General features: G+C 54.1%; 8 protein-coding genes and 1 non-coding gene across 9 annotated transcripts; 4 read left to right on the top strand and 5 right to left on the bottom strand.

Annotated features, from left to right (window-relative positions):
- Positions 1 to 149: 149 nt before the first annotated feature.
- On the top strand, positions 150 to 2,783 carry BBK36DRAFT_1157157 (alpha/beta-hydrolase; the record flags this gene model as incomplete). The annotated part of the gene is made up of 3 exons (XM_024893993.1): positions 150 to 221; positions 352 to 1,374; positions 1,437 to 2,783. The coding sequence occupies 3 exons, from the start codon at positions 150 to 152 to the stop codon at positions 2,781 to 2,783; spliced, it is 2,442 nt and encodes an 813-aa protein (XP_024752238.1).
- Positions 2,784 to 3,285: 502 nt separating this feature from the next.
- Positions 3,286 to 3,698, bottom strand: BBK36DRAFT_48374 (hypothetical protein; the record flags this gene model as incomplete). Its single annotated transcript, XM_024898129.1, has 2 exons — positions 3,286 to 3,408; positions 3,507 to 3,698. 2 exons carry the CDS (start codon positions 3,696 to 3,698, stop codon positions 3,286 to 3,288), a joined length of 315 nt encoding a protein of 104 aa, XP_024752237.1.
- A 604-nt stretch (positions 3,699 to 4,302) lies between these two features.
- On the top strand, positions 4,303 to 8,211 carry BBK36DRAFT_1166792 (hypothetical protein; the record flags this gene model as incomplete). The annotated part of the gene is made up of 4 exons (XM_024894957.1): positions 4,303 to 4,578; positions 4,648 to 6,202; positions 6,269 to 6,625; positions 6,707 to 8,211. The coding sequence occupies 4 exons, from the start codon at positions 4,303 to 4,305 to the stop codon at positions 8,209 to 8,211; spliced, it is 3,693 nt and encodes a 1,230-aa protein (XP_024752236.1).
- A 2,188-nt stretch (positions 8,212 to 10,399) lies between these two features.
- BBK36DRAFT_49399 (MFS general substrate transporter) lies at positions 10,400 to 12,314 on the top strand (the record flags this gene model as incomplete). The annotated part of the gene is made up of 5 exons (XM_024898150.1): positions 10,400 to 10,585; positions 10,675 to 10,860; positions 10,942 to 10,993; positions 11,053 to 11,565; positions 11,641 to 12,314. The coding sequence occupies 5 exons, from the start codon at positions 10,400 to 10,402 to the stop codon at positions 12,312 to 12,314; spliced, it is 1,611 nt and encodes a 536-aa protein (XP_024752235.1).
- Positions 12,315 to 12,490: 176 nt separating this feature from the next.
- Positions 12,491 to 13,612, bottom strand: BBK36DRAFT_1112254 (hypothetical protein; the record flags this gene model as incomplete). The annotated part of the gene is made up of 1 exon (XM_024889791.1): positions 12,491 to 13,612. One exon carries the CDS (start codon positions 13,610 to 13,612, stop codon positions 12,491 to 12,493), a length of 1,122 nt encoding a protein of 373 aa, XP_024752234.1.
- Positions 13,613 to 14,400: 788 nt separating this feature from the next.
- On the top strand, positions 14,401 to 15,898 carry BBK36DRAFT_1192395 (alpha/beta-hydrolase; the record flags this gene model as incomplete). The annotated part of the gene is made up of 2 exons (XM_024896767.1): positions 14,401 to 14,619; positions 14,864 to 15,898. The coding sequence occupies 2 exons, from the start codon at positions 14,401 to 14,403 to the stop codon at positions 15,896 to 15,898; spliced, it is 1,254 nt and encodes a 417-aa protein (XP_024752233.1).
- A 504-nt stretch (positions 15,899 to 16,402) lies between these two features.
- BBK36DRAFT_1192390 (Piwi-domain-containing protein) lies at positions 16,403 to 19,951 on the bottom strand (the record flags this gene model as incomplete). Its single annotated transcript, XM_024896766.1, has 3 exons — positions 16,403 to 18,129; positions 18,275 to 19,545; positions 19,617 to 19,951. 3 exons carry the CDS (start codon positions 19,949 to 19,951, stop codon positions 16,403 to 16,405), a joined length of 3,333 nt encoding a protein of 1,110 aa, XP_024752232.1.
- A 2,272-nt stretch (positions 19,952 to 22,223) lies between these two features.
- BBK36DRAFT_t46 lies at positions 22,224 to 22,305 on the bottom strand. The gene has a single exon. It is a non-coding gene; the product is annotated as a tRNA-Glu (tRNA).
- Positions 22,306 to 23,268: 963 nt separating this feature from the next.
- On the bottom strand, positions 23,269 to 25,066 carry BBK36DRAFT_1166787 (hypothetical protein; the record flags this gene model as incomplete). Its single annotated transcript, XM_024894956.1, has 3 exons — positions 23,269 to 23,538; positions 23,578 to 24,540; positions 24,650 to 25,066. 3 exons carry the CDS (start codon positions 25,064 to 25,066, stop codon positions 23,269 to 23,271), a joined length of 1,650 nt encoding a protein of 549 aa, XP_024752231.1.
- Between the last annotated feature and the right edge of the window lie 1,701 nt (positions 25,067 to 26,767).

The raw sequence follows: 26,767 nt of genomic DNA, 5'->3' as shown, positions 1-26,767 counted from the left end.
CTCATAACGGGGTGCCGGTGTCGTGCATTGCTCCGTCTTTCTTTGATTTGAGTTGCCTCGGTGCAAGGAGATCCCCTATAAACGAGCGATCCGCACATGCTTATGTCTTTGTCGATGTCGATGGGACCTGGTGAGCAAACGAAATCACCATGAACAGGCTCAACACGACATCGGTGTCGCTGGCCGTCACGCCCACGGTGGTTACCACCTTGTTTTCACACGTATGTTGAGGTCAATGGCGGAGAGTTGGGAAAACGGATCATGTCTTTCCTTGAAAAAGAGTAGACGCGAGTGCGGTGGACTTCCATCCCGAGCCGTACGGGTTTGCTAACGGGAGACGTGATCTTGTAGTACCTCAACAAGAAGAACTTGAAAGAACACCCAACCACTCATTTGTCGTACGACGAAGGACTACACCTAATCCGATCGTTCCTCGAGTATGCCTCCCACCACACCGTCGAAGAGATCCAGGCCTTCACGGCGCAATGGGTTCCGCACCCGCAGTGGGTGAAGCTGGAAAGCGTCACCATACCCGACGAGCACCTCGGCCGGGCCGCGGAACTGATCGAAGGCGAACTGGGGCCCGACGGCATCCGGCAGATTGGCGGCAGGAAGTGGTGGCACTGGCGAGGGCCTAAGGGGCCGATGGAGGCCGAATGGATCGAGATGCGGGCGGACTACAACGAGCGGAAGAAGAACAACGAGCCGCTGCGCCGCGTGATGCTGTACGTCCATGGCGGCGCGTATTACTTCGGGAGCGTCGACGAGCATCGCTATCAGATGCAGCGCCATGCGAGGAAGCTGAAAGCTAGGGTCTTTGCTCCTCGGTACCGTCTGGCGCCGCAGTTTCCGTTTCCGTGCGGTCTGCAGGATTGTTTGGCGGCGTATCTGTATCTGCTCACTATCCAGGACCCGAGCACAATTGTGTTTGCGGGAGACTCGGCTGGTGGCGGTATGATTATGGCGATGCTCTGCCTTCTTCGCGACCAAGGCATTCCGTTGCCGGCCGGTGGTATTCTTATCAGTCCGTGGGTTGATTTGACTCATTCGTTTCCGAGTCTTGCTGGGGAGGCTCCATTGGATTACATACCGACGTCGGGATTCCATCACAAGCCGTCGAGGGCGTGGCCGCCTCCGAATGAAGATGATCTGAAGATGCTGAATGAAGAGGTGGAGAAGCGCAAGAAGGGGATCAAGAAACCGGCCCCCCCACCGACGTCTGAGCTGGAGGAGAAGCAGCAGAAGCCCGTGGTTCCGATGAGCGATGGAGATACCGGGGTTCATATTGACAGTAGTGGGCTTCATACCGAGACGGAGAAGTTCCTGACCGTCACCATTGACGGAGAGTTGATTACCATGAAGGACCAGATCCAGGTGAGTCCATACCAGCTCGCCGAGACAGGTTGGAATCAGTTTGGGGCTGACCCTTACTTTAGATGTACACCACGAACGCTCTTCTATCACACCCTTTGGTGAGCCCTGTCAAGCAGCCGACGCTTGGCGGACTGCCACCTCTTCTGATTACAGTCGGAGGTGGCGAACTCCTTCGCGACGAACAGATTCACTTAGCTCACAAGTGCGCCAATCCCACGAAATACGCACCGCCAGACGCAGACTTGACGGACCACGGAAGGAGACTCCTTGCTAAGTACAAGCCTACTTATGTGCAGCTTCAAGTTTGGGATGATTTGTGCCACGTCGCTCCGACACTCAGCTTCACCAGCCCTGCAAAGTACATGTACAGGTCGATCGCCCAATTCGGCGCTTGGGCTCTGGCGCGTGCCCAGGATAGAGATATCGAGATTATGGACGATGATGCGATTTCGGTTATTACGAGCTCTGGTTCTGATACAGAGGCTCGGGGACAGGAAGAGCAAAGACAGAACAAGGATAAAGAGCCAGCGGAGGAACCGACCCCCAAGGAAGTTGGAAGAGCAGGAGATCCGCTCCCGCCGTTCAAGAACCACATGATCCGACAGCGAATAACCAGGAACGGTGTCATTTTGCCCCTTCCGTTGGAAGAAGAGCTCCCCGGATGTATGATGAAGCCCGAGGAGATTGGCGTTATCAAACAGGGTCCTGTGAAGAAGTGGCTGGCAACGAAGCACGCATATGACACCAAATACGCGAGCGCAAAAGCCAAGGTACACAAAAAGATCATCAAAGAGATACTGGTCGGGTATCAAGACTTTGGCGCAGACGAGCATCCACCGCCGACAGCATTGGCGGGACGGATCCCTGTGGGCACGGAATTGCAACCAGGGAAGAGAAGGAGGAGAAGTTTCGGCCTGGCCATGTGGTCTCTCTGGGGCTCCAAGCATGATGAAATGACGGTGGAGAGGGAGCAGAAGGCCAACTACGGGCCCGAGACGCAAACCGTCACCCCTGAACTGCACAATGGAGAGTCTTCGAATACCGAAGGCGAGAGACTGGGGCACAACCGCAGACCCTCTCGCCAGCGGATCGTGCGGGACGAGCACCAGACGAGCAATCAAGAGGTGAACGAGGACACGCCCGTGGCACAGCTGATTGCGATGCGGCGGGAGCAGGAGGCTGCTCACGACGGGCTTTCGCCTGAGACGGGTGTTGCCGGGAAGAGGCCTTTTCTGGACGGCATCGCGCTGCCTTTCACCATCAAGAATGAAGCGGAGACTGCGAGCATGATCACGCTGAACTCCACGATGACGCCGGGTTCGAGGCCGATGAGTTCAGGCTTCGAGTCGGGGGTTGGTGAGACGGATTCGAAAGGGGCTGTGGGTGGTGGTGAGAAGACGGAGGCATAGAACAGTTTCGGCGCAGGTCAGGATGAAGATTTGAGAAGAGATGAGAGCACACGAAAAATTGCGTTCTTCTAGAGATGGAAAGAGTCGGGAAAGAAGGCATACAGGGAAGCAAGCAAGGCAAGCGAGCGAGCACGCATATACCGGACAGTGATATCCCATCCACATTTATGGTGGTTTCTATTTCTTGAACTTGGATTTTGCCAATTTTTTTTTCTACTTTAACTTGTGTAATTTGTGACTGAGTACCACGAATTTCATATCACATTGTCGTGATGTATAATCTCTGCCCTCCATTCGCCATTCCATCTTCGTCATACATGGTGGTGGTACAATGTTCGTTGGGTGTATATGTACAGCCCTAGCAGAATACCCTTGACTTCCGCTGGGTCTATTTGTTGAGCATCAAGACTCTGCTTCGAAGCTGCATTGTCTATATCCGCCCTCTCATCCTCGGTTCTTCATCTCGACTGGAGTAGAATGTCCCGTCGTTCGTAAGGAGCGTTCAGTCGACGCCGTTATATCGCTTCCACTGCTCGACGTAGAAGTAAGGATCCTGAGGACCCTTGTTCAAGCCCTTGTAGTCGCCAGGCTCTTCGCGAACCTCTCTGCTCACAAAGGGAGTGAGCTGCATACAACAGAAGAACCATTAGCCTCTTCTTCCCTGTCTTTACCCACCCGATTGCGGCATCATGCCCAGTCGGCGCTCGGAGGATGTCAACGTACCTTGGACTCTGCGAGATTCTGCGGCACGACGTATGTGCGCACTTTGTTCCACTCGATCAGGTAGCCTCCGTACTTGGTGTGCCGACCCATGGATCCCGTCCGGTTGCCCTTGTAGAAGCCGCGGCCGACGTCCTTTGTCGTGAGCTTGAGGTGGCGGTATTTGCCCACGCCGAGGATCTGTGTAGGCCTCATGGTTGCTAGAGGAGATGGAGAAGAGATACAATGGCAGGAATCGTAGGTGAGAGGCGAATTGCACCGCTGAGCGGCTCGAGTTTTGGTGGTTTCTTGTTGGTGGTGATTTGGGTTTGCTCTGGTGGTTGGTTCGTTGGATATCATGGAACTGCACGGGCAGATAATTTTTGGGTTGCGACTTTGTTCGGCTTCCGGCGTTCTTCCGGTGCGGGCCTTGGGAGCTGTGGTGGTTCCCGCTGTAATAAGCACCTGGACAGCGGCAGGTTGTGAGCGTCACCTCCAGAGCTTCTCGTGCTTACTTGGCACGTTTATGAATCTGTTTCCTTTCATTGAGCGACGAGTCAAGATGCGTTCTTGATCGATCGTAATTTGTATCTCGACACTCCATTTGAACCCTCACCACTTGCTGCCGTGATCGCCTTGGATATTCCGTCCTCAAGCGCTTCAGGTGGGCTGCTCTGCGCAAACGAGGGGCAGCTTTCGCTCCACCAGTCGCTGATTGACCTCTCGAGCAACCGGGGCTCAGTCGCGCAATCTGAATGCGAAGCTCGAGCGCCCCAACCAGACGCCTGGCCTATGTCTTCTCGGCGCCCAACTAACCACCATGGATGGCTACCCTTTGGGAAGCCTCGATCATAACGTGCCGCTCCTCGTCGTATCGGGGTTGAGCTCCGGCCAGGACCAGGCTGAGCAGCCGCCCAAGGCCAAGGGAAAGGCCAATGGCGAGGGAGTGCTGCTTCGATCGGATCTGCCGCCGCTCGAGGGAAAGGAGGCGAGCTTCTTGGAGGCCTACTTTGAGAGGGTGAACGAGCGCGGCAAGTCATGGACTGTGGTGACGAGGGAAGAGCCCTACAGAGTTCGTATCAAGACCGTTGGCAGGGTATGACGATTCCGCAGATCAAAAGCCGAGCTTGTTTTGCGCAGCATGTTTCTGATCTTGAAATCATAGTCCTTTACGCTTCCGCCTCGACGAGCGACGCTGCCTGAGACGATCGAACCGCTGCCGACGGCCCCCGTTCTGCACTCGCCCTTCTCGCCGCTCAGTCCCTCGTCTGCTCTCTATCCTGATGGGTTGATGAATGCGCAGTGGATCAGGAAGCATCAGGAAGAGGTCCCGAGCGTCTTCGTGTGCTTTCATACTTTGACGAGCGATCCTAAAACAGCGACGCTGCAGGACAATCGACTCAAGGCTGATCTCAATGGTATACGAGCGACTCTGGTGGAATCGGGATACAAAACACGCCTCGTTGTGATCATTCTTGGCGATCAGGAAGCTAGGAATAATCTGACTGCCGAAATGATACAGGACCGCCTGGAGTATATTCGGAGGGGAACAGGGTTGGATCCTAAGTCGATCTTCTACATCCCATCGCAGGAAACGCAGTCGGAGCTGAAGAGGGTGATGGACAGCATCCTTACTCTGCTGTACAACACGGCCATCGAGTACTATCGAGATCTCGGGCGGCATGCGAGAAAGAAGCGATCCCGAGGTATTGTGCCCCAGCCAACGTTGCCGCCGACATCTGGAACGTCGCAGACATTGGCGCTGCCCGATTGGAATTTCCGCTACGATTTCAAGTCTGCCATTTTCGCCGAGTTTCGCCAGGAGATTGACGCCGCAGTTCGCTCTTTCGAGCAGGCCTATGAGATCTTGCTGGGTCAAGATGTGCTCGACATCATTCCCAGCTGGAGCCCTCGCTGGAACGAAGCGCGGCTTTTGGCAGACATTATATCCATTCGCTGTCTGCGGCTGCATCTGTGGATGGGGCAGACCAGTCTGGCAGTGAGGAGATGGCAGTCTCACCGCGACCGCATCGGCGACTTTGTCGACAGACGAGGAAGAGGCACCAACAACTATGGCTGGCAGGCTTGGGAATCCCGGTGGGCAATGGTCATGGCCAACTTGATTGAACTGGTACAGGTTCCCGGCCTGGGGCCTTCGAGCATGACCATTTTCCTTCCGCCAGAGAAGTCTCTTATCGGCGAGCGCTTGCAGCCCTGGGAGCAGTTGCACCACACAGGGTACTGGTATCGAATAGCTGCGCGCCATCTGGGGGCTCGGAGAGCATTGGCCCATAGGATACCCGACGATGACAGGGGAGCGCCGGACGCTTCGCCTGCGTCGAGGGTAGCGAGCAAGGCGATTCGCTACGATACGTACATGTGTCCTTCACCCCACGAGGAATATCCGTTGAACGGAAACGGAGTTAACCATGCGCAGCTCATTATTGACTGCCTCCTCAACGCGAGGTCGCAGTTTCAAGCCCGGAAACAGCACCGAATTGCCGCAGAGATTTCACTCGAGTGCGCAAGAGAAATGGCGACAATGAAGTCCTGGAACGAGGTGCTTGCGATGCTCAGACCGCTGTGGGAAGATAAGTCCTTCCGTTCAGAATGGTGGTTGGACATTTCTGAAGACATCCTCTGGGTGATGAGGCGAGCGGCAGCTGAGACTGGGCGGGCGGACATTGTAGTCGCGATCGACTGGGAGCTCATGGATAGCAGTAGGTCTCATTTCAACCATTCATATGATTTGTGATTCCTGGGCTCTAGCTAAACTTGACTATCAGGGTATACTCGAAGACAAAACTGGCACTACGACCTCGGCAAGTCATTGGATGGGGTGGCTTCAACAACGAAGCCGTTCATCACCATCTCGGATGACTTGGCCTCATCATTCGTCGCAGCATCCTTTGCCTTCCGCTCCAAGGAGGGCCGGGCCGGTGAAACATGCCTAGCCCAGCTGTCATTAAAGTCTGAAGCGCATCCAGTGGCTGCTCCGGTTATCTTGTCCTCCATTCGGATCGAGTTTGAGGGACACCTCAAGCCCATCACGCTTGTACACGATTCCTCCGCTGCACCGACAGACTCATTGAGCGAGCCCATCTCTGTGAGCGCTGTTTCATTGACCGAGCGACTTCCCGAAAGTGTCAAGGAGCGTGATGGGGAGGAAGGTGAAGATGAGGACAAGGGTGAAGACGAAGTGAAAGATGTGTCCACAAACGAAGGCAACGAAAAGGATGCCTACTTGAGTGGCACATGCGATCTGACGCTCAAGCCCGGCCACAGACGGGTGTTGGAGATGAACATTCCCTTGCGAGAACCAGGCCAGGCGTCCGCCTCTCGTGTGATTCTGACTTACAAGGCTGACGCCTTTGAGCTGGATTACACGCTGTCATTGGCGGAGCTGGGCAAAGCCGGAGCGTGGTACGTTCCCGGCTCGGCGAAACCGCGATTATCGAGGCCCGACGGGCACGTCCTACAGATACAGCCGCGGCCTCCCAAGATGAAGCTGAAACTGGTAGAGCCTCTGGACCAATACTATGCGAACGAGCCGATTCCCCTACGAATCAGCTTACTCAACGAAGAACATGACGCGGCCAACGTGAAGCTGGACGTTCGCATCGTTGGAACGACGATTCCTCGGTTCCGAGTGGATGCTGGAGAACACAAGCGAGAGGTGGACGCTGCGGAAGAAGAGTCGCAAGTGACGGGGCTCACTCTTGGTCGCATAGCAAGCTCCTCGTCGATGGAAGTGTCGATCCACCTCGACCCTGCACCAGCACCTACAGTGTTCGACATAGAGATTCAAGCGGACTACCACTTGGAATCAGATGCGGCAACACCCATTTTCCAAATGCTGCCTATTCACCTGAACGTGGTGAATGCATTTGAAGCAAACTACGATTTGATGCCGCGGCTGCATCCTGATGCCTGGCCAAGCCTGTTCGACTACGAGGATGTGCAAGACCTGACTGAAGGCGATGTGATGCCGGCCAAGGGTCTTGCGCAGCAATGGTGCCTGGTCTGTCACTATGCATCGTTCGCTACAGAAGAGTTGGACGTGGTGGGATTAGATCTGCTCGTTACGGGCGTAACGCCTGGCGGCCGGTGTCAAGTTGTGAGCCAGCCAGAGTTTTCGGCAGACGGCATGCCTGTCGCTCCACAAAAGATGTACGAAGCTCGATTTGACCTCGTGGCGCAAAAGGCCACGCTGGATGATAGGCACCCAGTCGCCATAGACTTGGCATTTGCAGTCCGCTGGAGACGACGACAACAACGACAGCCGACAGAGGGAGAGAAGAGCCCGGTCAATATCACGACGATGACGGTTGGGCAGTACATGGTGCTGGGAACGGAGCCCAGGGTGCTGGCATCGGTGCTTCACGGATCGCAGGAGCAGGCCGGGCTGGTGCGGCTCGACATCACGATTGAGAACCCGTCGAGCCATTTCCTGACGTTTGGACTGGCGATGGAGCCGAGCGACGCCTTTGCCTTTTCGGGGCCGAAGCAGACGACGATGCATCTGCTGCCCATGTCGAGACGGACCAAGACGTACCGGCTGCTGCCGCTCGTGCGCGGCGTCTTCATCCGGCCGGGCCTGGTGGTGAGGGACAAGTACTTCCAGAAGGTGCTGCGGGTGATTCCGACCGAGGGGATGAAGATTGACAAGGACGGGCTGCTGGTATGGGTTCCTTTGGCGGCTGACGGGGAAGTGAGGGCGGAGGGATAAGGCTACCCAGATGACGGTTTGACTCGTCTAGACTAGAAAGGAGAATACGAGTACATGAACATGGTGAACATTTTGACGTCTCTGCCTTGTAATGTTTTACTACCTCCCATTCACCCCCCTTGCGTGAAAAAGCATGCAGCGCTTTGGGAGGAATATTGGTCATGACGTGGTAGATGTTTGAAGGCTGCAATAGATTGATGCAGGGCATGTTGGTTCCATAGTATCTGTATACGCACGACTTCGATTACTAATTGGCAAAGCCAAAGCCGAGACCGCAAGGATGAAACTATTCAAAAAAGGGGTATTTGTTGTTCGGACATGTGGCAGCGTTTCTCCATCTCAGCTCTGTATGCGATACTGCATAGTACTACTAGTAGCAGCAAGTCGGGCTTCGCAGCGGAGCAAGGCCGAAGGGGGTCGGTGGTGCCTGAGAAGTATGTATTACACGTATGGAAAGGTGGAACTGTGAGTTGAGCTTCTGTGGGGATGTGGGATACGATGTACGGGAGTACGAGTGTGTACGCGTATCGTGGTTTGCATGGTTCATCTGCCGAGGACTTAACTTGGACGATGCGATGCACGGGGTATCGAACATCTGCCCTGATTCTCACTGAGGAATTGTCGTGGTGTCTGAGACTTCAATGTTGTGAGGTACAGTTCAGCTTCATTCCAACAGCCTATGATTCATATCAAGACTGCCTTTTTCAAACGTCGTCGTCATCCTCTTCATACTACTTCCCCCAATGCAGACAATCCGGTCGAGAAGCAGAACCTCAGCCGCAAGACCATTTTCCACCAACGAACCACCTCGGACTTCGGGCAACTCCAAGTCCGTGTCTTACAAACCAGAAATAACTTCCAATGCAATATAGAGCTTTTTGTTCCATTCGGTCTTGTTCAAGTCCATGCGAACTAAACCGCTTCAAGGAAAGGGCGAGCTCTATTTCTTTCTTTTCCCAATCGTGTCAAGTGTTGAGTCATGGGCGGGTCTTTGAAGGATCTGGCCGCACGCGAAAGCCTTTATTTTAGTGCTTGTTTCAATGCTTGTTTTGTTGACTCTAGTGTTGTATAGACCACTGTGCTTGCCATGCTAGGTGACACGGAGTTAAGTACAGATATATCCTATGTACGATGAATAGGGAGGAAGAGGTTGAGGAGATGTGATAGATAGTCTTTGCTGCCTGGTAGGAAACAATTCAAAAGGAGACACTTGAGGAGAGCTGCGGTTCTAATCTCCGTGTAGGTCCAGAAGGATCGCAGCGAGTGGATTCTCTCGGGACGCCAGATTCATCGTCTATTTGTCTGTTAGTTGGATAGCCTGGGACGAAAGAAGTCCGAGATTCGCCACTTACCCTTCCCCAGGCGAGAATGCCGTTGCCGTCAACAATAGATTTCATTCGCCAACAGTCCCTTCTTTTCCCTTGGGACCAAAGACACGGCATATGAGCTCGAGTTGTCGTTGGCATAACCGTGGACTCGAGTCATGCCGATGGCCGAGAGATTCTAGGCGGTCTGGTCCGATGGTTCTGACAGGGGGATGTATGTGCGTGTGTGTGCTTGCTTTTGGCTCGATGGGCCCCCTGTATAATAAGGCTGAAAAGGTGTACGAGTATGGCCTCGCGCCATCCTGCCTGTGATCAGTACTAGTAGTATTGTTTTTCTTTCTTTTTATTCCACATTTGTAACACCATTTCCCCTGCATCTTGCGTTGCCCAGAGCAAGCGAAGCAGCCGCAGAAACGATACAAAAGGCGAAGCGGCAGTCAGCCAAAAGGGTGCAGCACTAGAGCTTTTCCGCCGTAACGTTGTCAGCTTAGGTCCTCAGCTGCTTATAACCTGGTCGATCCGATTCGTTCTAACAGTACTATAGTAGTAGCACCTTGGGATTGGATGGGAGGAAACTTACCGACATCGTGATAGAGAGCGGCAGCTTCTTCTTTTTTTTTTCTTCCTTTCTTCGTTTCCCAAGGGCACAAATTTGCCTGTTCTGCCTGTCCATCCCTCCCCTCCATTCATACCCAAGGACAGAAATGTCGTCCACATCGCCGACACCGCGCCTATCGTCAGACAAGACAGAGCGCGGCTCGATTCCACTGACCCGCGACGATGACGCCGAAAAGGAAATCGCCGTAGCGGGAGGCGAAAAAGAGCCGACGACAACGAACGCGAACGACAAGGACGGCGCCGTCATGGAAGAGGTCGCAAAGACGGCGACGGCGGCGACCGATGCCTCGGCCAACTATCCAAAGGGCATCAAGCTCGTGTCCATCATCTTTGCGCTGTGCATGGCCATCTTCCTGGTGGCCCTCGATCAGACGATTATTGCGCCTGCGCTGGGGACCATCACGGCGAGGTTCCACAGTGTAAAGGACATTGTGAGTGCGGAATCTTGAGATTGCTTCTGCCTTTCTTCGCATCGTCTTATACCAATGGAATGAAGACATTATGCTGACCCGTTCATTAGGGCTGGTATGGCTCGGCCTACCTCCTCACCACCACGGCCCTGCAGCCAATGTACGGAGCCATATACAAATTCTTCAACGTCAAGTGGACCTATCTCGCCGCCATCTTCATCTTCGAAATTGGCAGTCTGCTCTCGGCTGTGGCGCCGTCATCCAAGGCGCTTATCGTTGGGCGAGCTATTGCGGGTGTAAGCATTCTATCGGCCGAACCATGATGATCAAACGGCCACATGGCTTGATGCCAGGAACCCGTGCTGACTGAGAGCTAGATTGGAACGGCAGGTCTCTTCTCCGGCTCCATTGTCATCATCTCGCTGTCTAGTATGTTATTGTGCCCTCCTTGTATCGATGCGTCTCCCGTTGGCTAACAGTGTCTGCAGTGCCTCTCGAAAAGCGCCCCCTTGCCTTTGGCCTCATCGGAGGCATGTGGGGGATTGCCTCCGTCGCCGGCCCTCTCCTCGGCGGTGCCTTCACCGAAAACGTCTCCTGGAGGTGGTGCTTCTACATCAACCTTCCCATCGGCGGCCTCGCCATGCTCATCGTCGTCCTCATCCTGCACGTCAACCGCAACTCGGACGCCACGCTCAACATGTCTATCCTGTCCCGCATCCTCGAGATCGACATTCTGGGCACCGCCATCTTCATCCCCGCCATCGTGTGCCTGCTGTTGGCTCTGCAGTGGGGCGGTGCTGAGTACGCTTGGAGCAATTCTAGGATCATCGGCCTGTTTGTCGGATTTGGGCTCATGATTGGCATCTTTGTCGGCATCCAGCTCTGGAAGGGCGACAAGGGAACGCTTCCGCCGCGCATGTTCAAGGACCGCAACGTGCTCTGTGCCATGCTCTTCAGTCTCTTCTTCGGCGCCGGATTCTTCCCTCTAATCTATTACCTTTGTAAGGCCCCTCTTCTTGGCTGCATTTCCAGCGACCCCAACGACATCTGAGCATGTGCTAACCATCTGCCAACAGCCCTCTACTTCCAAGCCATTCAGGGCGTCAGCGCCGTCACGGCCGGTATCAAGATCTTGCCGCTGCTCCTTTCGAGCGTCTTCACCTCCATCCTCACGGGTGGCCTCATCTCAGTCATTGGTTACTACAACTTCATCATCTGGCCATGCATGATCCTGTACACTGTCGGAGCTGGCATGATCACCACCTTTGCCGTTCACACTCCGCTCAAGGAATGGTTTGGATACCAGGTCCTCGCCGGCTTGGGTATCGGAGCTGGCTTCCAGGCCAGTGTCTTGGTCGTGCAGACGGTCCTTTCCCAGGAATGGGTTCCCATTGGCACTGCTTGCGTCCAGTTCTTTCAGGTCCTGGGAGGTGCAGTCTTCGTTGCCGTTGCCCAGACTCTCTTCCAGAATGGCCTCATCGACCAGCTTGAAAAGGACAACCTCGGTATCAACCCCCAGCTCTTCATCAACAGCGGTGCTTCCGAGATCAAGTCCGTGCTTGCAGGCATCGACCGGTTGGATGCTTTGGACTCCGTCCTTGAGGCCTACATGCTCGGTCTGCGCCACACCTATTACATCTCCGTTGCATGCGCTGCCTGCGCATTCTTGTGCTGTCTGGGCTTCGAATGGAGGTCAGTCAAGAAGGGCCCGGATGGTCAGAAGCGTGAGATAGCGCCGGCCATGGTATAAATGTGCCGGTTGAGTTACCTCTCCCCTCTTTTCGAGCTTTGTATTATTTATACCCAGGGTAAATTTGGAACACATGTAACGTCATGCCTGCTATATCAAGCTGCATAGTCGTAATGAGTTAGCATTGAGAAATAGATTTCTAAGCAACATCAAATAGAGGCATAAAAGACTCACATTTACTGTGTATCATCGGGAGGCTGATCCCACGATTTTCGACTGGCCCGCTTCCGGGTGACTGCTCCCAAGTCTCTGCCGACAAAGTGAAGAACCCAATCTTTTACGAGCCTCGTCTTCTCTCGCTGGGGATGTTTCGCGGCGGCTCGTCTGGTGAGGTCTCTGGTTTGATAGTAACCGCCGCCATCACTCCGCCACAAAAGGCTCACCCGAGTCAGGTTCTTGCGTAGACTTTGGCCGTAGACCTTGCCCCGGAAGACGTGCAGGGCCACGTTTTCCATCAAAACAACATCTTGCCGGCGTAGTTTGCTCACTTGGCTGGTCGAGGCTTGGTCGTTGGTAAGCCAAAAGGTGACGGCAAAGCCCGACTTTGTCTCATCGCCAACGAGCACCTCCACCAGGGATAGGGTTGTGCCCCAGCGGGTCGTGACAGTTCGGGGCTGAGCGATGGAGATGACAGCAACAATCAAATTGAGAGTCACTGTCTGGGGGCTCAGGGCGAGGATGCGCTTCGCTGAAGGGACGTCTTCCAGGTCTGAGAGATGCGATGGTACAGGAGTGGGCAACGGCCGGGTGGCAGCTTGTTCTTGCAGGGAGACATCGTTTGAAGAGTCAGTTAAGAAAGACGTTGTGGTAGCAGTCCCTTCGTTCGTGTCCATGCTGAAGCTGCCGGCCTGTAACTGGCTGGACGGAACCAAGTTATGAGCCGCCAGAGACTCCTCGCAAAACTGCGTGAGAAGTGCCCCCCCATCGTCACCGCAGTCGAGAGACCGGGTCTCATCTACAGAGTGCGCATCTGCCGTGGTGAAAAAGTCCCGGTGAGCTTGGAAAGAGGCATCGAGAAAGATGCTGTGGTTCTGGCTCAGGCCGGTATGAAGAGGGCGGCGGTTCAGAGGCACAGACCGCCATACGGCGTGTGGTTGCTGCGACGCAATTTCAGGTTCTGAAGCTGGTTCTGCGTCCCGTTGCTGCGGTTGATGCTTGCTGTCAAGATCAAGATGGCCAAAAAAGGTTAGGAATGGTTCCTCAAAGTGGCTGAGGGTGCAGGCTTGAGGGTCGAAAGAGGTTGGAGGGGGAGCCCCAGCGAATAGGATGACGCACGGTGCGGGTGTTGGTACAGGCATATCTGCTGATTGATGACGACGTCAAGGCTGCTGTTGTATTTGGTAAGCTATAATGATGGGATGAGACGAGCTCTCTCGTCGTGATTTTGCTGATATGGTGTAGCAGCCGTCAGAACTCCATCACTGCCAAAGTACCCCTGCATGCCCCGGAATCGGCATGCAACCATGCATCAAGCGAGGAGCGGCTGCATGATCTTTCGTCTGCGTCGAGCGATGCAAGCCAGGATGCCTTGTCAGTGCTCAATGGCTATCTGAAGAGCATGCGTGATGGTGCTTTTGCTGAAATAGTCGAGCTTCTGAAGATGAGAGAGGGTAAGATCTGATGCGTGATGCGTAACCCTTACCTTCCCAGATCCAAGACACGTTCCCACGTGTTCAACCCCGTGATTACTAACCCAGCTGCCCCAGACAATCCAAGACCCCTTCCAGGAACCCGTCAGCACCTAAACAGGAACCACCCGCCACTAAATCCAGGTCCACGCCGCCATGTTCCAGCGCTCGAATCGATTCCGAGCTCTCAAGCTCTTTTTGCCGAGGCTCAAACTCCACTCACGACCCCAAGGGGAAAACCGAACAGCCATGATGCCGGTAGAACTCATACATACAACCTCTACATACACCTTACGATGACAAATTGATACCCTCGGAACTGCCATGTCTCTATAGATAAAGCCAACCTCTTGAGTATCGACGCCGGATCATATCGCCTGAAGTTGGCATCGTATATCCCTACGTCTTGGATATCAAATACATCTAAACACATCTGGAGCAACATCAACGCTCTCACAATGGCCTCTTCATCCTCACCTTCATCCTCATCCCCCGTCTTCGACGTCCGGGAACACACCATTCAAGCCTCACACATACGCGAATACCCTCGCGCAACAGCAGTCTCCCAGGACGAACCCCTCCTCCTCCACGTCAAGCAATACACGCCCAAGCACGGCGGCCCTCCGCGCAAAGGCGACATTACCATCATTGGCGCCCACGCAAATGGCTTCCCCAAGGTCTGTATATCTCTGGGACACAACAAGATCGAGCCATGAGGACAAAATGCTAACCGGCATCAGGAACTATATGAGCCGCTCTACGAAGACCTCTTGCAAGAGTTCCAAAAGCAAGGCCTCCGCCTCCGCTCAATCTACATCGCCGACGCCGCCCACCAAGGCCAGAGCGGCATCCTCAACGAAGCCAACCTAGGCAATGACCGTACGTCTTTTCCCCATCTCCCATCTCGCACCTTATCCATAGCCCTCATCTCACTTCATATCTCCCACTAACATCTTCATGTTACAAAACAACACAGCAAGCTGGCTCGACTACGCCCGCGACATCCTCCACCTCATCAACACCTTCCGCCCTCCCCGCCCCCTCATCGCCATGGGCCACTCCTTTGGCGCAAACGCCCTCACAAACGCAGCCCTCGCCCACCCGCGCCTCTTCGCCGGCATGGTCATGCTCGACCCCGTCATCGCCCGCTTCGCCTCCAGCCGCAAGGACCTCCCCAGCTCGCCCGAGACGTACGCCTCGCCCGCCTCCCTCAGCGCCTTCCGCCGCGACACCTGGCCCTCCCGCGACGCCGCCGCCGCGGCGTTCCGCTCAAAGGCATTCTACCAGTCATGGGACCCCCGCGTCCTCGATCTCTTCATCCGCTACGGCCTCCGTGACGTCCCCTCCTCATCCTCATCCTCCTCCTCCCTAAAGCTGCCCGACGAGACGATGCAGCTCGACGACTCCAAACACAAGGTGTACATCTACGACCTCGACGCCGAGCTCTCCTCCGACAGCGACCTCGACCCCTCCACCAACCTCCTCACAAACCCCTCCCTCGCCCCCGACCACGACATCGACCCAAGCGCCCCCTCCACCATCCCCTTCTACCGCCCCGAAGGCAACAACACCGCCGCCCGCCTCCCCCACCTCAGGCCCCCCGTCCTCTACGTCTTCGGCGCCACGTCAACCGTCTCCCCGCCACACCTCATCCGCGAGAAGCTCGAGACGACGGGCGTCGGCGTCGGCGGCAGCGGCGGCGCAAGGCCCGGCCGCGTCAAGCACATCACCCACCCGCAGGCCGGCCACCTCGTGCCCCTCGAGGAGCCCCTCTTCTGCGCCGCGGCCGCCGCCGGCTGGATCAAGGCCGAGATGGACAGGTGGTGGGACGAGGAGAAAGAGTACGAGCAGTGGACCCGGAAGCCCCTGGAGGAAAAGGCGACCCTCGACGACGAGTTCAAGAAGCGCCTTGCGTTGCCCAACCGTAAGGGCGACAAGACCAAAGCGAACCTCTAGAAGATACATGCCTTCGCCCATCCTCCCATTCGTCTATTCAGCCTCCTGTTTACTCTGATCCTCAAAGGTATTCTCTCTACGACCCTTCTCTTAGATAGCTTTGCCATGTGTATACACTCGACATCCACGAGTTGCTTCAAATTAGATTGGCGGCGACACAAGATGGCAGCCTCCAGCTTGTTCTTGTTAACACAGTGTGCATTCTGACGGATCTATGTAACACTCGAATCTCACCATTTCGTATAATAGCATGGCAACCAATCTGGTTTATCTTGTATTTCACGAAATGTTCATAATACTACCTAGCGCTGATAAGAAATCGCTTCTGATACCAATCGAATAGATGTCGCTTTCGTTTGCATTGCCGTCCTTCAATCCACGTGCAGAAGCCGCTGTGCCCTCAAACCATGTCTTGTCCGACCAAGAACACAAGTCTCCGCATAAATACCATCAGAGAGTGCAAAGTCACGGCCACGGCCATGATTACATCAGCCGCCATCGAGCTCAGATATAGTACATGCTGTTTCTGAGCCTTTCGTGCACCTCAGAGGGTATTTTCCGGTATTTCGGCTTGTTCGGATCTTCACTGCCTGCCTTGTCTGTTCTGCCTCCAGGCTTACCGTCCGAGTCGCGCTCCTCAAACTTGTCGGGACGGTGTGCGCGAGCACGTTCACAGACAATATCTGCATAGTACGCTGGAGGACAGATACTAACGGCTTTGGTTGCTCTGCCGTAGAGGTAGCACAACTCGTGCGTCAGCCGCTCCAGTTCGTCGGCCGCCTGGGTGCCGAATCTAGGCCGGAAGATTTCGTCGAGAAGAACCGTGTAGTGGGCTGGCCTGGCGGTGCCCTTGAGAGCCTCGTGTGCCGTCAGGAAGAAGTCCCAATACCTTGCCAATGTCACGCCGCGGTCTACCACTGTACCGTTGATGACGTTGCCCGAATCAGACATTTCGTTTGTCGAGGTAGGGTAGAACCGAGTCTGGTGCCGCTTCACGGAGACCAGGATGGTGAGCTTTGGCTGGGACTTGGGCGGGTACTTGCTGCGGCAGGCTTCTCTGATGCTGGGGAGCTCTTGGTCGAGAACTTGGCTAAACTGGCCCTCGGAGACGCCGTCTCGATAGATGATGATGCTCTCGGGTAACTGGCCTTTGTTGTGGTCGCGCCAGATATCCAGCCGCGTCTTGAATACGTCAATGAGCTTGTCCGTAAGCATCTCTTGCTTGGAAGCTTGCTCCCACGCCAGTGCAGGCCATTGGCCGAGGTCCCTGTCGATGCTGGAGACGAATCCCACCAGACTGGGGGGCTCGTTGCCCTTCTTAATGGGCATGTTCGTCGGGTGGGTTACGTCGTAGCCAACGACCATTGACTTGCCCTCTCTGACGAGACTGGATTCCTCCAGTAGCTTGTGGTTTGTGCCTCCAGCCTTCAGGTTGATCTTGAGCCCGACGTTGGCAAAATAGGCCGGGCTTGCCTTGGCAAAGGTCCTCGCCACCAAACAGCTCGTATGGATTCCGTAACCGCAGTCCCCAAACGCCTTGATCTTGCTGTATAGGCCGGTAGAGTCCTTGTCGGCGAGAACGATGACAATGAGATCAATCTTTTGCTCTTCGAGCCAAGTGAACATTCTGTGGAGACGATCCTCAGCTTCTTCAGAGCTGGAATCAAGTTCGATTTGCTCGCTTTTGGGTGGCACGGGGAGTCTGTTGATGGGGATGCCCATGTTCACCAGGAATGCTCCAAACTGTTCCACCACCGACTTGTCAACTGGAAATGGACGTTGGCGGGGTGTCGCCACGTTGACCCAAGTCCAGCGCTGGATCTTGGTGCCTGGTTTGAGGACCCTCACTGATCTCATGTTCCACGAGCCATTCTTCGGCATCACACTAATGTTCTTTCCCCTCCCGTCCATACTGTTATAGCTCACCGTTGGCGCCTTGAGAATTCTTCCCTGTACGGTCAACAATTGCTTGTCGACAGAGATGCCGAATTTGCCCAGTGCTGTGTCGTCGAGACCAAGAGCTTGACGGCTGGCCGTGCTAATCGACAAGGCGTTCGAGTACGGCGACCGACAGGCGAAATCGAGCATCGCTGTCGTCTCCTCCATGGTAAGAGTTGCTCTGACTGACTGTCCAGGCTGGATCTCAATCAATTCGGCCGGGACAAAGTTGAAAGGCTTCTGCTCACTGCCCACGTCGAGCACGGGGTAGTCACCAGGCGTTATGCCATACTCTGTAACGTCATATCAGCTCAGAACTTGTAAAGAAAAAGGGAGAGAGAGGGAGGGACGGAAAAAGAGAGCTCCGAGAAGGGCGAGAGGAGTCCAAAAGAGAGGCTGAACATTCAACGCGTCAAGCGACTAGAAACAAACACTTACTCTGTTTGATGTAGTCGAAGACTGTAACGTAACGTCGGTCGTCTTCTAGCCAGAATTGAACATTCTTGGGCCCCCCATACTCCATTCCACCATCAAACTTTGGCGGATGGGCCATGCCGCGTCCTTTCATCTTTGCATCGAAAGAGGTAGCAAGAGCTCGTATAGCTTTGGAACGGCGAATAGTCTTGCCCTCAGTAGTCTTCATTGTAACCCAGACACGTGTCTTGGGCAGGAATTTGCCAAAGGCCCTGAGTTTCCACGCCTGGGTTTTGTCTTGGTAGGCGGCTTTCATGCCTAGATTGTCAAAAATCTCCCTCATGGGGCCAGCGAGCGTGAAGACGCCGTGGGTGACGTTGACGTTCAGCAGCGTGCGACCAGTTGCAAGGCGGGCGGACTGGAAGTAGCCACGGGCCGCCGTCAGAGCTCGCCAGTTATGGGTAAGTTGCTCAATCACTTTGTCGTTGCCAAAAGGGAAAAAGCGTGATGACCCGACGGCCGCGGTCTTGTTGGGGTCGCTTCGTGGCCCGTGGCCCAAGATGATATTGAGCGCATCAACGACTTCAGGGAAGCGTGGAAAGGGAGCCTCGTCGGCGGCGCCCGGCGCATCGATCATGGAGGTCAGATACTGCTTCATGTTGCCCACGTCAACATCGGCTGGGCCGTGGAACTGGACCAGATATGTGTCCATAAGGTCGCCTCCTTCGTCCCGTGGAACCTCAACCTCGAGAGGATTTTCAACCAAGTCGATCTTCTTGAGCGTGACGAGCTGGCTCTTGAACTCGGTGACAGCAACGAGCGTCTTGTCCTGGGATAAGAGCTTCGCAAGAACCGCTTTGATGACATAAAACAGTGCTCTGCCCTTGACTTCCCGTGCTAGATCGGGCTCACCAGATCCTGGCGCTTCGCCAGCTTTCTTTGAGGCAGCCTTACCGCCCGGTTCTTTCTTCGGTGCTGTCGGCTTTCTGGGACATTTCTTGACATCCATCGTGTATCTGAAGAAGGAATCCTTGGTGACGTTGACTTTGAAATAGTTTGCCCAGAGGACGACGGGCCTGCCCTGCGTGCCGAAGGCAGGCCGGGCAGGGAGCCGGTCGTTCATCGGGGTTTCGGATTTGCCACCACCGGCACCGCCGACTTTGCCCCCCTTTCCCTTGACGCTCATAGCGGCCACCTGCTTGGTGATAACAGCCAGGGATGAGGACTGACGTGCGACAATCTGGTTCTCAAGCTGAGTGATCTGGGCATCAGGAGGGGGAACCGCTCCGTCGTAGCTATAACGCACGCGAACATGTCAGCCTGGTGCCAGAACTCGTTGACAGTAGAGAATGCGACTCACCCGAACGCCTTTGATTTCCCAGGAGAAGCATCACGGCGACCACCGCGGCCTCCTCCGCGGCCACCTCGGGGACCGTCTCCACGGAAGCCACTGAAGCCGCCACGAAAGCCACCGCGATCTCCTCCGCCGCGGCCGCCATCATAGCCCCCTCTGCCCCGGCCGCCGCCATAGTCTCCACGATCTCCTCCCCTGCCTCGGCCGCCGCCATAGTCTCCGCCCCCTCGGCCTCGACCTCCGCCGAAATCCCCACGATCGCCTCCTCGGCCTCGACCGCCACCTCTACCACGGTCTCCACCGCGGAAGCCACCGCCACGATTTCCCCGGTTGCCTCTGTCGGCCATTTGGGAGCTCGATGTAATTTGAAGGAAGCAAGACTGTGCTTGAAAGGCGGCTGTAAAAGAAGGACTTCAGAGATGAAGCAAGGAGATGGTGGCGGGAAAATAAGTGATATCGTAAAAATAAAGAAAGAATATTGCCAAAAGCGAAAGTATAAAGATTCAATCAAAGAGCACCAAGAATAGCAGAGATGATGCGTGTAGAGAGAATGAAAACGACGGTATGCGAGCAGAAGCAAAGGTGTAAACAGAAGAGGTTGGGCCGTGCTGAAAGCAAACAAAGGCTAGAGCGAAGCGAGAAGGGCAAGAGCAACTTGAGCAAGGTCAAGAGCCTGATAAGAGGGTCGTGACTGCCCAATGCAGAGCAGCAGGAGGTCAATGGATGGGGGAAGGAAACTGATAAGAAGTCGCAGATATAGGAAGGAAGCTACAGCAGTAAGAGCAGCAGCACGAGCAGGAGCAGCGAGCAGGAGCAGCGAGCTGTTGGAAGCTGCCCGATGCGGTGCGTGAAGAGATACTCGTGCGAGACGAGAGTTTGGGTGCGGCCGAGCTTGGAGTTGAGGGTCCGCACAGGTAGCTTTTAACGCGCCAAGCTCGAGTGGAAGCTCTCCACCGAAGCTGCCGTTGTCCGTCTTTTCTACCTTAAGAGATGGATCCGAGAGAAGGCGCTTGTCAGGTTTCTGCGGGGAAAGTAAAGAGAAACGTCAAGTCAGCAGCTTGAGTCAGCCGGATGGGAAGCTGTGTGCGAATTGGCTCTTGGGCGGATGCAGAGCTCCGAGGAGGCGTTTGTTCGAAGTGCGTTGATTTGCTGTGCTGGGAGCGATGATGTCGCCTACCTGCAGCCGCTCGCTATCGTTGTTGGATGCTCAAGTGGGCACGATGTGCTTGCATGTACTTGACACGACCTGCCGCTGTGCCGAGATCTGGAAGAGCTCCTAGGGAACCACAACTCGCTCCGTGTAATGAAGTGTAGCAGGATATGTGGGAAGTTTTCGAGAGAGAGGTCGCCGTACACCTTACATACGTTGTGAGTTGCAGGAATTCGATATAACCCTGAAGAGCAAAGCCAGCTTCCAGCAACTCGCGAGCCGATGCGTCCAATATATCCGGATAGAGCTGAACTTTGCTCACTGATACACGCCACCTTCTCAGCCAAACAAAAAGCTCTTCCTCCCACCCTTGCCCCCCATTGTCGGCCTCCCAATGGGTCCTGTCCACATTTCGCTGGCCTCTGCTTTTGCATGTTTATTATCAACGTACAGGTACGGTGCGCGGACCAGCATTATTTGATTCGCTCGAAAGCAGAAGAGAAAAAGAGGTGGCATCACGGCGCTTCTTTTCTGCCTAGCAGCAACCGTCTGCACGACCTGCATCCGCTCCTTCGTGGCCCGTTGGCGCCTCAGCCTCACGGTTCACAGCAGATGTACGTTCTCGGGAGGGTGGCATCAATCCTGGCCAGCTCTTCGATTGGCATAGTATTCCCTTCACGCAACCTCACAGCGCGCCAGCCTGTTGTGGTGCCTTGCTACTCCTTGTGGTCGAGACGCGCTGCTCATCGTCCAGTGTGCTTCCTTGGCAAGTGCGCGCAGACCAGCGTCAACACGGCGGGCCTCTCGCATGGCCAAGGTTGAGAATATGCTTGAAGAATCATCTTGTCTTTTCCATGGTTGCACTGCATACTTGGAATGGAGAGCAAGTTGATGAGGGAAGCTTTTCCCTGTGCATGCAAACGTCACATACAGGATGATCTCTTGATACCAAACGCTTCAGACGAAGTACGAACGACTTGGAAAGTCTTCGCCACTGCGGGGTGTCGTGCACTCGAGCACCTTACCCACACAATATCTTGACACCCAATGCCCCCAGGTTGAACGATGTACTCGTACTTTCCAGCTCCAAGGAAACCCGTCTGTAGTTCTCGTCTTATCATCGTTGGATGCTCTTCGTCTGCAGAGAACTGAGATTACACGTGAGCATCGCATCAGCATAGGTACCTAGGCACTCCCAGAGTTGAATTACGACCCTCACAGCCATGGGGTGTGCTTCGTAGAAGGGCTCCTACATAGATAATCCTGCCAACCCACAAGGCGTCACCCGTCCACAGAACGGCCCCGTTGCTAAGGGAAAGCCATTAGGAGAGGAAAAGAAGGGGGGAGGGGGGGGGGGAAGGAAAGAAAGGAAAAAAGAAAGAAGGTTAACATGAGATCAGTTAAGAGAGACACGGGAAATGTCTCTTGGAGTCCAGAACGGACGCCAGAAAAGGCAAAAAGACATCAAATTCCGGCGCCGGGAGTCGAACCCGGATCGCTGCGGGACTTTCTAGTGAAAGCGCAGTATGCTAGCCACTACACCACGTCGGATAAGCTTATTTGATGAGTGGGGTCGATGCTAAATTGATATATATAAGGAGTAGCAGGCGCCCCTTACCAGCAACTTCGTCAGATCAAGGGAGGCTTTGATGATCGCTCAAATTAAGTGAGACATGCTGGTAATAGCTTCATATGAAGATGTCCATACCATATTAGATTGTGCTCTAAAGAAAAGTATGAGTCTGTCCCCTCAGCTTAGAGTCTCGAAGAGAACTGAAGTCAACTAACCAGATCGTTTGTTCAATAAGCCATACGGTAAGGAATCCCGTACCCACCTGCCACGTAAAAACCGTGATCATAATGTGACAATCAGAGACAACTAATTGTCACATAAAGAAGATAAAAGCGAGCACAATAAAGACAAAATGGTAAACGGCAAATAGGAATCAAGTACGCTCCAGGTTTGCAATAAACGAAAAGCCCAAAAATCGAATTCGAATACCAACCGATCCCAAGCCACATAAGTGGTTTGGCAGCTCATCAAGTCAGGCTCTGCGGCGTATATCACTGTCCTCCGCATAACTGAGGGTTCTCGTAGTTTCTCCTGGGTGTATAATCCGATGGAACATGGGGTATATTCCTCCATCTGCCCATGCACATGTTGCTCGAACTCCATGTCAACGTCCCCTAGGTGTATCCCATGCCACACCTCGTAGCTATCCCTCGAACAACACCGTCTCCTTTTCCTGGTCTATCCTGGATCTAGCCCTGTGCTTTGGACCTCCTACCAAACTTTTCTCTGTGTATCAGCAAAGCTGCTCAGACATGTTTTCGACAAAATAGTACGGGATGCCATGGTCAAGGTACACGTGGTCGCACCATGCACTCATTACTCACCTTCGGATTGCCCGTATCATGTCCTATGGCCGTGACACTCTATGAGAGCAAGAGTCGATGTCACCGTGCCTAAAGATGGCATTATACCCCCCTCTTCAAGCATTCATCTAGAAGACACTAAACTGCCTGAGTGAGCTTCTCCTGGCTGAGCAGGCTTGGGCTATCCGCAGTATGACTGCCAGCCACAGCGTTTAGTTGATGAAGACCTGGCGACGGCTCATCTGCGGAGACATCATGCTCGAATGAGAGTAGATCTTGAGATACAGGCATCGGCAGGCCAGTGAGACCGTCGGCAGTTGTATTACTAACAGATATCTGGCTTGTGAATTCCAGTTTCACACCGACGTCTTGGGCAGACACGGGCACTTGGCTTCCCCCGTCGTCTGCCTGAGCTGCCGTGTTATCTGCCTGACCTTTCTTACCTACCTGGCCTGCCCGACTTGCTCTCTCATTTGCTTTCTTGATAGCGTCATTTCTTTGGCGCTTCGCCCAGTCCCTGCCGTTCCTGTACGCAGCAGCGCCCTGTCGAAAGGCCTCCGGAGTACCAGTTAGCGCCCAGGTCCCGACTTGGCTTGTGGAAAAGCTCGGCTGCCCGCCCTCAGTAGAAGGAGGAATAGGATGGCTGGTGTACATCTTTAGTTGGCCGTCCTGGTACATAGATGTGAGGGTATAAGCCTTGTTGTCATACACTTTCTCTGTCTCTCCATAAGACTGAAGGCTTTGAATTCCTCTAGCTCCTAGCGCGCCGTCGTAGCACATCTGTCGATAGGCAACTGCTGGTTGTCCCCAGGGACCTTTGACCTGGAGGAAAAAGTTTGGCACGGCTGGCAGATCATGCTGGGTGCAAGGGACTATCTGATGGTTGAGCACACTGCGGACCTCTCTGTTGAGCTGTTCCGGACGTGCGCCATGATACAGATCAGGGTTGCCTGGCTTGATAGTGCCATCGGTCAAATGCTCCAGATTTGTGAACGGGATTTCTCCAGCGACGCTTCGATAGTCCTTGGTATCTCCTTCAATCTTTGGGATAACATTTGACATGACCTGCGTCTCTCTGACCGCATTTATATCAGCCATCTGGAATTTGTGGAAGTCCTCGTTCGAAAATCTGGATGGAGACAGAGACGCCCTAGGTCGAGCTAATTCTCGAGAGATGTCATTCATGTTCTCAGGTCTCGGCTGCAACTCCCCATCCAGATCCTGATATCCGTAAGGATAGACACGGTGGTCGATGAGATGTTGCTGGAATGCACGATCATACGGACCGGTGCTTTTTGTACGAGCCGATGTGAGCGTGGTTTCCCTTGTGCTTCTCAAGGAATACGGCGACGCCCTGCTATTGTGTACGGACTTTTTCCTTGTCACAGGGCTCTTCTGGCTGGGATTGGTCTGACCAGACATCATCTCCTCTGTGACTTGTGGAGGTTCTGGATACTGAAAAGGCCGGGGTGTCAGTACATAGAGAGGAGGACCACACGCAGATGCCCGGCAAACATACCCCTATCAGATCACTTAGGTCTGGACCTCCGTGGCTTGAGAACCGTCTGACTTCCTTCAAACAGGCTGGCGAAAACTGGCCAAGGAGCTGGTCAGCAGACTGTTGGCGGTAATTCTCTTCTACGAGCGAGCGTCGTGTGCTTCGTGTAAGCCTTAAGACGCGCGGTTGATCCTGTTCTGCGTCGTGCGAGGCTCTCTCCCTCTGCTCCTGTCTCCTGTCTAGTTCTCGCAGTGCGTTCCGCGTGAGCGGCACTTCTGACAAGTTGTCCCAAAATCTCGAGGGGATCGTTGATGGATAGTGCGGCTTGCGTCGTTTGGGAGAAGGCGGTGTCTCCAGTGATGCTTCGCTTGGCCGCTTGCGTGAGGAATTTGAGGCCTTTTGATTGTCACGATCGTTGAGATCTGGTGAGGAAACCATATTGATACGCGGGCCGTAATCGACCAGCAGCGAACTGTCGTTATATAGTCGTGGTAATGGGTATCTCCAGCACTATCTTGCAAGTCGGTCTGCTGTGACAATGTGTATGAGCATTCAGAACATGAAGCTGCACAGGGTTTGTGGAGGAGGCTGCAGCTGCGGTTGGTTCTTGTATTCACTGGCATCACACAAAGGTAACCTGGCGACCTGGTAATCGGATGAACAAAGGCGCGCAGGTCGAGACTCGTGTATGCTGTGAATAGGCGCCTACGAAGCGCGCGTGACTCGAGCATGGCCATCAAAGGAAACAGGTCAAAAGGACAGCCCGCGGTGGGTGAGAGGCAAACACGAGGTTGTGTAACTGTGAAAACTCCCGCTGAGCACAAAACGCGTACGGGGAGAGACGTGTATTACCTGTGTACCCGATCACTGTTATCAATAAGTAGATTCGCTTCAATGAGCCTTTCTGGGCCATTCTCATTCGGCAGGCTGCATACACTTTCTGTGATCTGCATTGCCCGAGTAGACAAAGGGGGAAAAGACTCCAGTCACCTACAAGCCAGGATGTGGAACACCATGATATGTTAACATATGTGAGAGGTCACCTAGGAAATGCAACAATACTGCTTTATGAAAATGCGGTATTACAGAGAAATTGCAATAATACCCAAAGACTTGCTCCATCTACTATGATACGAGAGCTTCCTTTAGTAATATCATCAATATCATCAACGTAGCACCGACATTCTATCAGCACAGTTATAAGCTTTAATAGGCTCCCACAGAGAAGAGAAATAGGTCCCGATAGGTGATTGAGCTTCGATGGAGTTATAATTTCTCGTAATTGACTCCCTCGGGTACATGTAGCTACCACTGGGTTTTCGATAGACGAAGACACACACTCTCCCGAACCCCGATTGTAACGCCCATCGGGTCGCACACTCTATCCCGGGGCAATTCCTCTTCCGAGGTGAGGCAAAGCGCCGTGATACTCGGGGACCTGTTAATTGCCTTATGCTCCATGTCTAAAATCCCCGTAGCGGCGATGATAGACCACTCTACGCACGGATCCCGCATGCCCCTGACCAGCTCTCTGGCCTCCGCAGGCTCTAGACAATCTATGTGTCGCTTCATGCTCTCGCGCGAGTAGCCTGGGTACGATATTTGTCCATGTGCTTCAATCAAGACGGTCTTCTGTCTTACATCGCGAGATGCGTGAATTGTGAATATAGACAGTAATGACAAACTCATAGGCATCCGAGGACTTGGAACACTCTGCCACTGGACCAGGCCACTTCTTTGCTCCCTAGCTTGATGTATTGCCTAGTGATGCGTCAAGCAGATTTAGAACAACGATATCCCCATCAGAAAGGTCTTCCTATTGGCTCTTGGCTCTTGGAAGCTTATTGGAAGCTTGAATACATTTCGTCCAGCGCTCCGAGGAAATATGAGCGTATCTCGTAGATATCGACTCTGTAATTCCCCGGCTCAATGAGTCTAGCCTTCTTCCCTTTAGTGTATATAATCCTCGAGGCCCAGGGCTCCCGCCCATTTCCACAGCAGTGTCCATCAAGCATGCTGCATCGATCGAGCCAGCCTCTCCGGATCGAGATGATCTCAGTGCGAATTTCAGGATTCACTGACTTTTCAGCACTTGGCCTATGTATATCAGGTGTCAACCCCGAAGGCCAATCGAGAGTA

This window comes from Trichoderma citrinoviride, assembly GCF_003025115.1.
Source record: "Trichoderma citrinoviride strain TUCIM 6016 unplaced genomic scaffold BBK36scaffold_3, whole genome shotgun sequence".
In the NCBI taxonomy this organism is placed as follows: Eukaryota; Fungi; Ascomycota; class Sordariomycetes; order Hypocreales; family Hypocreaceae; genus Trichoderma; species Trichoderma citrinoviride.
The sequence above is the reverse complement of the archived record's forward strand: the minus strand, read 5'-3'. Positions and strand labels throughout refer to the sequence as shown.